At 49.8% G+C, this 11,339-nt stretch overlaps 1 protein-coding gene across 1 annotated transcript; it reads right to left on the reverse strand.

Moving 5' to 3' along the window:
* Positions 1-1,323: 1,323 nt before the first annotated feature.
* On the reverse strand, positions 1,324-10,627 carry exoc3l1 (exocyst complex component 3-like 1). Its single transcript, XM_080003062.1, has 16 exons — positions 10,539-10,627; positions 8,080-8,255; positions 7,775-7,994; positions 6,514-6,726; positions 5,960-6,159; positions 5,647-5,865; positions 5,068-5,138; positions 4,778-4,895; positions 4,550-4,675; positions 4,370-4,470; positions 4,004-4,120; positions 2,172-2,442; positions 1,934-2,089; positions 1,677-1,810; positions 1,413-1,591; positions 1,324-1,381 (listed from the first exon to the last, which is right to left on the reverse strand). Coding segments are annotated over exons 1-16 (2,343 nt in total). The 5' UTR covers positions 10,579-10,627; the 3' UTR covers positions 1,324-1,379.
* Positions 10,628-11,339: the final 712 nt, after the last annotated feature.

Here is an 11,339-nt window from a genome sequence, read left to right on the forward strand (position 1 = left end):
GAAAAATGGGCAAGCATAAGAATCAGAGCCACTTGGACAAGGGCCAAATTGTGACGGCTAGACGACTGGGTCAGAGCATCTCCAAAATGGCAGGTCTCGTGAAGTGTTCCCGGTTTGCAGTGGTTAGTACCTACCAAAAGTCGTCCAAGGCAGGACAACTGGTGAACCGGCAACAGGGTCATGGACGCCAATGGTCTGATTGATGCACGTGGGGAACAAGTCTAGCATAGCCTGTCTGGTCCGATCCCATAGAAGAGCTACTGTAGCACAGATTTCTGAAAAAGTTAATGCTGCTATGATAGAAAGGTGTCAGAACACACAGTGCATCACAGCTTGCTGCGTATGGTGTTGTGTAGCTGCAGACCAGTCAGAGTGTCCATGATGACCCCTGTCCACCACCAAATGCACCTACAATGGGCACGTGAGCGTCAGAACTGGACCATGGAGCAATGGAAGAAGGTGGCCCGGTCTAATGAATCAAATTTTCTTCTGCATCATGTGGATGGCCAGGGTTAGGGTCCGATCTGAGCGAGCATCTGTGGGATGTGCTGGACCAACAAGCCGGATCCATGGGGGCCCCACCTCACAACTTCCATGACTTAAAGTATCTGCTGCTAACGTCTTGGTGCCAGATACCACAGGACACCTTCAGAGGTCTTGTGGAGTCCATGCCTCCACGGGTCAGAGCTGTTTTGGGGCACGAGGGGGAGCTACACAATATAAGTGGTTATTAGTGGTGATTTTAATGTTGAGGCTGATCAGTGTACATGAGTATTTGTTTTTCACCAAATGGAAAATTCTCGGTTCAGTGCTGCCATGATTTCTCTCCAACCATGCACTGATCTAGATGAGTTCACTTAATCAGTTGGACCTCTGGCTCTGGGTTGATGCTAATTGGTAAATTCACAAGGTTGGCTCAAAATCCCAGAGTGGAATTTTACTCTCCGAACCCAGATTTTCCACCGCTGTCTTTTTGTGGTTGGAAGCAGTGGAAATCTCAGTGGGCAACTCCTCTGATTGTACTAATCCAAGTTATTGTTGGTGAGAGTGGTTGAATATAGGACAGGTTGGCTCATGTTCGATTCCACAACTCAAAAGTGTTCGATGAGAAGTCAGACAAGCTATCAGGGCTGTTGAATGAAGAAGGAGAAGATGTATTATCAGGACACTAACATCAATTTTTACCACACATCATGGCTGGCGCACCTGAAATTTGAACAACCACCATAGCAGCTGAAGTCATGCCATCAACATGTGATGGGACCCATGTTTGATGATCCATCACAGAACAACCTTCACAACCCTTTCCTGGACTCTGCCCTGAAAAAAACATCTCAATACCAACATATAGGAGTGTAGTCTGAGTCTCTAGGTCCCTTTCCTTTGAAAGGGACCCAAAATACGTCACGCACACTTGGCGGTGGGGAGGCAGAAGGGCATGGTGGAGGCTGGGACCAGGATGTCGGTGAAGATGGGCCTGTACCCGGCGGGGAGCGGCGGGGCGCTCTGCTCCAACACCTCTAGCACCGCCCCCCTCACGTCCCGGGAGACGTCGCCGCGGATGTCCAACAGCACGGAGACGTGCTCCTCACTGGTGAAGGAGAGAGAAGATACAGGGTTGGATGGTATGGACAGTATGGTTCAGCAATATGATGGTATAGGAAGATGAGGATTACCTGATGTCTGGGTATCTTGCCACTAGTCCGGACACCTCCAGACTGAGCATGCCCGGGTCCTTCAGTCGTATGAAGTCGGCCAGGACGGGCAGCAAGGCTAAAGGGTTTACTTCAGGTACAGACCCCTCGCCCTCCTGGAAAATAAGTCAAACACAAAAACACAGTTGAATACATGCAACGCATCGAGATATGCGCACACACACAAAATTGTAAACTGAGTAAACTGACAAGGATCCAGAATAAAGGCTGTTCCTCACCAGGCCGTGGAAGAGCTCCCTAAACTGCTGGTCGTCCAGAGCCATGCGCTGGGAGAGCTGCTGCCTCTCGTCCAGGCTCCGGCACACCAGCCTCTTCTGCACCAGGGCCCGGACATACTCCACCACCGTCAGCCACTGGGCCTCCTCCTGGAGACGCTGGGGAGGACATAGAGGTTCAGAAATGCTGCGCAAGCCCTGTAAAATCTTACTACAGATACATCGACAGCCGTCTCCTCACCTGGCGGCAGGGTGGGCGCACGCTGCCATACAGCTCCAGGTGGACCTCTAGGACCTCGCAGACCTTGGGCACGGGGTCTCCCTGGACCAGCCAGGGGCGGGTCAGGAGACCCTGGAGGAAGGGTTGCAGGTCCAGCAGCAGCTGGTCTACAGCCAGGCGACAGGCCCGCCGCACGGCCCGGTCCAGGGCCGCTAGCGGGTTGGGCGGGGTCCAGGAGAACTGGCCCGCCAAGCGGGAGGACTGCTGCCTCTGTAGGCTCTCTGTGGACGCTCTGAGGTAAAAGATAAATCGATTTTTCACCCCACTGTGTCCGATATTCTTCTCACTTATGTCCTATATCCTTCAAATTTTCAGCTTTTTTGCTATTTATAGAGTTGGAAAAAAATGTATTGGCAGTGTGACAAATGTATGGCGCTCAATATATGAAAATCCATACGTACACACACTTCTCATTTTTGATTGATTTGTATTTATTAACACTCATATGTGCATGTATGACACAAATCTCTGTGCTAACATACAAGAAACATATGATTAAATTGATTAATTAGGGCTATTGCCTCTTTGATGAACGACTTATATAGAGTATAGAGACAAAGGGGGAGTTCCGTAGATATTAAGAGAAGAAGAAGAAGATGTTCTTAGCATGATAGCTAGTTAGCCATCTGGACACAAGCCGGGGGTCTGATCAGTCCCAGCTTGGTCACCTGGATCAGGGTGTATGATGTTGAAAGACCCGAAACACCCAATGATTCCAGAAACATCACTGATGATGTGTCCAGAGGCATCAGCAAATGTATTTACACATTGAACACCCTGAGTCAACAGTGACAGCCAGGAAAGACTGGATGACAACCATGAACAGTGTGGTGACTACTGGAGAGTCAGTGACAGCTCGGAGAGATGGCTACCGGGGCAGAACGGGCTAGCAACCCAATCTGTGTCCTCTGAGAGGAGGACGCCCGACTTAGCTACGATGAACCCAAAGGAAAGATACCCCCAGGAGTGCCCGAGAGGGGGGGGGGTGAGCACTCCAGTCGGACGGACACAACGGTAACAGACCAAGGCAACGGACAAACGACTATGAGCATGCAGTGTACATGTGGTAAAGTCTGCAAGAACACCCGCGGCTTGAAGATCCAACTAGCGAAGATGAAGTGTTCACTGGGAGCAGAAGCAACACAGCACACAGCACACAACCTGGTGAGATGCAGGAGGGGCCAGGCCCGGAGTCACCCCATAGTGCCCGGAACCTCCAAGTGTTGTCGACTAATCCCCCCAGCATTAAGTCGGACCGGAGGCGGATTAAATGGTCATGACGTCACTGTGGAAGCAGTTTGATGACGATGTCGACCAAATCCTGGAGGCAACGGCGAAGGGAGGGGCCAGCCAGAAACTTCAAGCCATGACAACGATCATTGTCACTATCGCAGCTGAACGGTTCGGCAAGGTGGAGAGGAAAGGCGCTGGAACATCCTACTCAAACAACCAGAGAGCTGTGAAGATCCACAACATCAGGAAGGAGATGAAAGCCCTGAAGCACAAGGTGGCAGGAGAAGAGGAACGCATTGGCCTGCCCTGGTTGATGTGCATCGTACGGAAGATCCACCCGAAACACCCAATGATTCCAGGAACATCACTGATGATGTGTCCAGAGGCATCAGCAGATGTATTTACACTGTTCTCTTAAAATGTATACTTCAGAGATTGGGCAAAATAGTAAAGGAAAGCAAATGAGGCCATTTTCCAAACGATCCACACCCAAGCTTATGTCTGTCTATGTCTCAGTTCTGTCTTATCCATCACTTTTTCCCACTGTGCCAGAATCTTACTTGAGAATGATGCAGTTGCTGATGGAGGCCAGCAGGTAATGGAGGTAAAACTTGTTTTTGCTGTTGCTCAGATCCCTGCGATGTTCTTTCCCATACTCCACCAGGGCCTCCCGAAACCTGGAGAAATGGAGTGATGGAGGGAGTAAAGGGCAAATATATAGAGGAATACAATTCACAATCTATCTTAATAAGACTACCTCTTGCTTTCAAGAGCAAGTATAAAGGAACTCTCACTGACACGCACGCACGCGCACACACACACACACACACACACACACACACACACACACACACACACACACACACACACACACACACACATATATACACACACACACACACACACACACACACACACACACACACCTGTTCAGGAGGTTCTCCATCTCGTAAAGGCCCATCTGTATAATTTGGTCTCGTAGGGATTCACCGATCATCAGAGCGACTCGGGCGTTTTCCTCCAGCATCTATCACACACACGCATAATAAAAACCTACAAACCTACAAGTGCTCTACACATACACGTCTCCATGGTTGCTAGGTTACCTGTGTGATGATGGTGGGCAGGCTGGTGTGGTAGAAGCCCTCGTGGTCTGTGTCGGGCTCCTGGTCCCTCTGCCAGTCGGTCAACTCCACCTCCAAAGCCTTCCGCATCCACTCCGACACACTCTTCTGCCACAGTCGGAAACACACACACGAAAAGAAAGATGGATCGTCCCGCAACAGAGAGGAATTAGCGGCCGGTGCGGGTGTAAAGCACGTTTCCCTTCTCACCCGTACAGTCTGCACGTATTTGCCCTGCAGCTGCTCCAAGCCCTCCAGGGAGATGAGGGGTCCCAGCTCCTCTCTCTTCATCTCCGCCACCAGCTCCGCCTCGCCCATCATGTCTGGGCTGCCAAAAAAAATGGCCGGGCGGTTAGGTGTCACATGTGCAGGTGATTTCATGGTATTTCTGCTTGGTTAGGAAATAAAATGTTGGAACAAAGGACAAAAAAAAACCAATTTCAAATAGTGGCTTTCAGGCTGAGATTGTTCATTGTCTAAATGAACATTGAAGTTCCTACCTGTTGTAAATGTGAAGAACCCAGTTGAGCACAGCAAATATTTCTCCACTCTCTAACTCCCAACTGCTAACCTGGAAACACAAATATATAAATAAACTGAAACTAAACACGTTATTACAAATTAGTTCATTAACCGAACATTTGCAGTGAGGTAGTGATCATGTGAAGGTAGGTGAGCTTCAAACTGGCCGTCAGAGAGTCAGTATTAAAAACATAACTTGGTTCATTGAGACATATTTGTCATATTGCCATTGCTATGCTTCTTATGATGATGATGATTGTTACTAGAAGCTTGAAAATTAGGAATTTGGAGGGATTTCATGTATGTACTGTATGTAGTTTTGGGTGCTTCATCACTGCTCTCATGGAAAGTAACTCATTTGTTACTTTCCTTCACCTCCTTTGCAGAAGCCCAATTATTTAACATTGAATCCCGCTGTATTTCGAGCTGTAGATTAAGTGAATACACGTGACTTGGACAGAGCTATTCTTCTTTTTTAAACGTAACATTAATGTTCTCTAGCGGTCAGTTTTAGGGACCAAACCATTGGTCATGACGACTGGTCAAAGCCCGGTGACCTGTGCGAGGTGCGTCTGCAGGCAGCGGTGGCTGGCCCTCAGGTAGGCGGCGGTCAGGCGGTAGTGAGGCGGGACGCAGTGCTCCAGCAGGTGCCGCACCGTGGCCAGGTCGGCCATGACACCGTGCTGCAGGGCAGACAGGTGTCCCGCCAGCCCCGGGCCACGCGTGTGCATGTAGGACACGCTGCGGAAGCGCGTGGACACCGCCTCCTCTAGCACCTGTTACATTATGTGCAAAACGGAGGCCAGAGAGAAGGTTCACATGGAGTAGGGGTGCAAGTCTTGAAACTAAAGTTAAGTTGCTAAGTTGTACCTGGAAAAAGCGTTCTCTCCAACACCGGGGCCTCCCGGGGGGCAGGGGTCTGCTGTGGCGCCTGCCGGTGCCCCTCTCCTCCAGCAGCGCTCGGTCCAGCGCCTCCTCCCGCTCCACGATCCGCACCGCCGACACGAAGGGTGTCGGGTTCTGGCGGGCCAGGGCCAGACCGCTGTTCACCACCGCCCACAGCTCCTTACCTGCAAGAGGGAGACGGTTAAGTAATAGTTAAGTATGTCAACAATAGGGCAAATACAGTCCACCGGCATCTAACGGGGAAGATAATTCAGTACCTCGTGGTTTTTAATGCCCTGAAACAAACACAACATGACTTTAGATGGGTCAATAAATATATTTTTTTTATGCATTGGTTAACCCAGGACCCATAATAGCCTTTAGGAGTGGATGTGACTGTGTGTGTTGAGCCTGCTAACCAGGAAATTAAAGGTCTTCTAGGTTTGAGAGGAGGTTGGGAAAAAAGTTTGGGTACAGTTTGGGTTTCCTAAGTCTAACTAAGACCTAAAGGAAGGAGGAACAGCGCAACAACAACTCACCCAGAGCCTCAACCAGCTGGCCCACACCAGAGAAGTACCTGGCCACCATCTCCTCGTCTTCGGCGCTGAGGGTCCCCGACGCCGTCCCAGCCGCTCCGCGGAGCTGCCAGAGGATGTCGTCCTGCCAGCGCTCCAGCTCCATCAGGCGGGCGTGGGCCTCCAGGAGGCGCCGGGACTCAACCAGGCGCTCCGTCTCCGACACCATGCTGTGCACTGAGGGCAGGAGGCCAAGACGGACAGGAGGATGTAGAAAGAGGAGAGAGAGAGAGAGAGAGAGAGAGAGAGAGAGAGAGAGAGAGAGAGAGAGAGAGAGAGAGACTTTTGACTTTTAAGGTTCCTTTATTTACAGTAAGTCATGTCACAGAAACTTGATTACGAGGGAACCAAAAAACAACAAAATTAGAGACAAACCACAGGAAAACACAGGTCAGTATAGAGTATAGACAGTCAGTATAGACATTTATCTTCAGAGATAACTAGGTATGCAGGGTGTGTTGATGTCTTCACCAGGTTTGAGAGAGCTGTTCACTATAAGGACAGCTCCCTTTGTAGCCCAGACTTCCTCCTTTTTACAGTTTGCCTCCTTAGAGAGAGAGAGAGAGAGAGAGAGAGAGAGAGATAGAGAAAGAGAGAGAGAACACCCAGTGAAACACAACCATCCTAACCCCTAAGTATGGTCAGGTCTCCCCGTCCCCTTCCGACGGGAGAGAGATAGAGAGAGAGAGAGAGAGAGAGAGAGAGAGAGAGAGAGAAAGTTTTTCACTGTAAAGTTGCTTAAAGGAGAATACCACCTATTCTCAGCATTAAAATTCTCAGCCTCATAGAAATGATTGGACAATCTCAAATTCCATTCCCAACAGCACGACTTGAAGATGAAATTTACGCTTGTCTGAGCTTTTCCAGGCGAACGAGTGACATCAGACGCTAGTGCTATGACGCTCTCTCAGGGACGTGGCCAAAGGGTACGTCGGCGGTACGTCACAGCCTCTCAAACAGCTTGATCCTGATCCTGTTCTCAGATACAGTAGAGCTGGCTCTATGGACCACATAACAACTCGGGGCCAAAACAAATTTTTAATGGTGAAAAAAGGTTGTACTCCCCTTAAAACTGTCAAAGTCATGCCAGAATACCAAACATTGTCTTCCCTTCCTTGTGTAAGGAAGAAAATAAATATGATGACGGACTTTCAGTGTCGCACTCTTACAGGTAGTTTAGCTCATTGTCATTGTTAAGTCGAGTCATTTCTCCGCGTCAACTCACCGGCGTAGAGGCGCGGCAGGTTGCTGACGGCAGAAAGGAGCTGGCGGTGGCCGAGCGAAAGCTCCCTGAGCGTCTCCAGGGACTTGACCCCTTCCGTGTTGTGGCTGGACTCGGAGCAGGACCACTTCAGGGCGTGGGACGCCTCCCGGAGCTCGGCCCGGGCCTCGCGCAGCTGCTGCAGGCCCCAGCCCACCCCCTCCAGGTAGGACTGGACCACCGACTGGAGAGGGAGGAAGGGAAGAAGAGAAGATGAGAGACCTGTCTGACCCGCGGTGGGATGGTTATGTCGCATGATCACGCGTCACCTTCAGCCTGGTGTGGATGGAGGCTGTCCTCTGGCTCTCTCTCTTCCGGTACTGGCTGAGTCTCTCCAGGTGCTCGGGCCGGCAGAATACTCCGGACGCCCACTTGAGGGCCGCGCCCCGCGCCAAGCTCTCCGCCCGCTCCACCTCTGGCCAGACCTCAACTTGGGGCGCAGCGGCTGGTGGGGAGGAGGTAAAGACGCTGACGATGCATGGATGAATGATCGAGGACAGATGAGAAAAGGTTCTCTGTGACGCAGGTTGTCTGAGACATTAATATTAAATCAAGGATCAAGGTTCCCTTAATTTTCATAGAATGTTGTTCTTAAAAGGTTCAATCGATGCATTCTTCCAGTCTTTCTACAGTTAGCGTGCCAGCTGGCTAGTCTCCCAGTTAGTCACACAACTAGTCCAGCAGGCCGGACATTAAAATCTAGATCAGCGATTCCAAACCTATGGGCTGAGGATATTGCAAGTGTGCTGCCAAATCATGGGCAAAACACATGGATTTTATTGAAAAAAATAATAAAAAATGATAACTTACAAAAACAAAGCATATGAGAGAGTCGTTTTTATGGAAAATGTGGTACAGGTGAGTTGACCGGTCAAACTTTGACTCTTTTGAGAATCCGTCAAATTTTTTGACAATGGAAGAAATGCAGCTTCACCCGTCACCGTGATCAATCATGTCAAAGAGCACCTGCGTGGTTTGAGGACCAAGCTGCGCCAATACTTCCCCATCCCAGACGTGCAGTGCAGCTGGATGGAAAACCCCTTTGCCAGCCACAGTGACGAGACCCTCGCAGGCCTGAGCGCAAAAGAGAAGGACGGTCTTGTGGATCTCTCCTGCGACAGCACTTTTGGCTTCATGTTGCTGAGTATCCCGACCTGTCAGACAGAGCTGAACGATTTCTGATGCCTTTCCCGACGACGTATCTCTGGTTTTTTGGCGCTTGTGGCATTGAAGATGAAATAAAGGGATGAACGGAATGTTGAGACAGATCTTCACCTGAGACTTTCATCCCTTAAGTCAGACATCAAGCATTTGGTGTCATGCAACATCAGCCTTCTCACGAGGTGAGTTAATATCAATGTGCTCCTGTTATTGTTAGTTTTACATTGCGAACGTTACGCGAAGGTTCTGTAGATATAAGGTTATTTATCACCCGCCCCTTTTTTGTTTTACCACTACTGCACTGTATGTATGTATGAGAATGCATAGGATTGTTAAAATAAACGTCCGCTGAGAACGCACTGTTTGGCTCTGTATTACCTCTGGTCGGATGTGGGCCGCGAACACTTTTGAGATTTTCGAGTGGGCCACGAGTCCGAAAAAAGGTCGGGAACCGCTGATCTAGATTGTATTTTATTGATCAGCTCAGGGGAAAGAGCATGAAAGACATTGAGTCATTGAGTCATTGAGCAAGTCAGCCAGCTCGAATGTCAGTCCTGCAACAATCATCTTTTGGTTAAATTGTGCTTAATTGAATGATGCATGACAATGACTCAGCAATGGAAAATGGGCTGCGCTTGAAACTCACCCTGAGTGTCTCTTCGTACGCGTGCTCTCATTGTTGTATGTTTAATCATAAGTGTTTATCTCTTATGCAATTGTGAGGACCGGTCCGTTGCGAAACTTTAACTTGAGTCCTCTTTTATCTGGGGGAAAAAAAGTTTTGCTTCGCAACACAGTCATTTCGGGCATGACTATTTCACTTATCGTCGCAACAGAATGAGTTACAGTCAACGATAGGAATGATTATATTGAGGACAAATGATTACGATCCGTCAGGAAGATCATATTAGGATTTGGCACGTTAACATGGTCCATGACCTGACCTGATCCCCTCAACGTGCACGCAGACACTGAAGAGCGTCTTACAACATCTCTGTAAATAAAGATCTGGCAAACAGGGCCGCCTCTGTCTGCGTTTTAGTCATGGGACACTCCGCTATCCATAGGCGTGTGTCATTATCAGCATTATCATTCTATTCCGCCGCTTGGTTCCCCCTCTGTCTCGGTGACTCGTAATAAGCCCCAGCGCATTCTGAAGCTGCCCCATCACGCTCAAAACAAAGCCGTCATGGGCAGAGCGCGACAAAAGAGAGGATGTTGGCAACGTTATCTCTGGGAACAAGGCTCGGGAACGCTACCCAGAGACAAACTTTAACCCCCCTGCACTGTTACCAAGTTTGTTTGGCCGTTACATCGCAGGCAGATCTGCACTTAGAAACACAAGGACTGAACCACCCGTTATTTTCAATTCTTCACAAAAGTACCTGAATGCCCCCTGGGAAGGCGTGTGAATGGGTTTGTGTCAATCAAATTGTCTCCGGAGGAAAATTATTTGTATAGATTGGATGCTGGTAGTTCAGCAATGTTGTCAGGTTGTGTGTGTGTGTGTTAATGTGTGTATGTTAATGTGTGTGTGTGTGTGTGTGTGTGTGTGTGTGCCCGTTACCTTCCGATTTTTCAGCAGCATTCTGATCCCTGCCTGACATTTAAGTTCAATTTTCAACCTGGCAGGCCCTCCGTCCTCCTCTGGATCCCTGGACCTCGCCCGCGGGGCCGGCACAGAGCCTGGTGAGGGCACGCAACGCTGCAGAGAGAGCGGGTGAGCGAGAGAGCGAGAGAGAGAGAGAGAGAGAGAGAGCGAGCGAGAGGGATGGAGGAAACACAGAGAGGTGGAGAGAAGGAGAGGGGGCCCATATCCATTCTACCGACGGCTTTTCTCTCACTCCCTCACACGCATACGCTCACTCTCTCTCCCAGACACATCCTCTACTCAGAGTACGACAGGAAAAGGGTGGGAGGGAAGGGAGGGAGGGAGGGAGGGAAGAAAATTGCTGGCGGGAGGGAGGGAAAGGGCACAGAGGGGAGGGCGGTCCAGGGAGACTGGGTGGAAGGAGAGAGAGAGAGAGAGAGAGAGAGAGAGAGAGGGGACAGAGAAAATTACATTGAGCGAAGGTAGAGCAAATGAGAGAGCGGGGGTCTGCAGAACAACCTGGATGGTGGCAGTGGAGAGAGAGAGATAGAGAGATAGATAGAGAGAGAGAGCGAGAGGAAAAGGAGGTAAAGTGCTTCCACAAAGAGTTCCCCGGGAATCAAGAGTTCCCTCTGGTTTGGGAGGTAAAAAAGCCATTAGGCACAAAGCCACAGGGAAGGACTGTCCATGCATATTTCATCAGCCATTATAGGAGCACCAATAAAACGAGGAACCGTGGAAGCCATGAAGAGGGTTAAGGTTCCCTCGCTGCAGGTC

The sequence above is a fragment of the Zeus faber genome (genome assembly GCF_960531495.2).
Source record: "Zeus faber genome assembly, chromosome: 6".
NCBI lineage: Eukaryota > Metazoa > Chordata > Actinopteri > Zeiformes > Zeidae > Zeus > Zeus faber.

Excerpts from the sequence above, each read along its gene's own strand:
- exoc3l1 (XM_080003062.1), bottom strand. The coding sequence starts at position 10,578 with ATGTCAGGCAGGGATCAGAATGCTGCTGAAAAATCGGAAG. Across the intron at positions 6,727-7,774 it reads CCTGCCGCGCCTCTACGCCG|TGCACAGCATGGTGTCGGAG; the intron begins GTGAGTTGACGC and ends TCCTGCCCTCAG. Across the intron at positions 4,676-4,777 it reads AATACGTGCAGACTGTACGG|AAGAGTGTGTCGGAGTGGAT; the intron begins GTGAGAAGGGAA and ends CGACTGTGGCAG.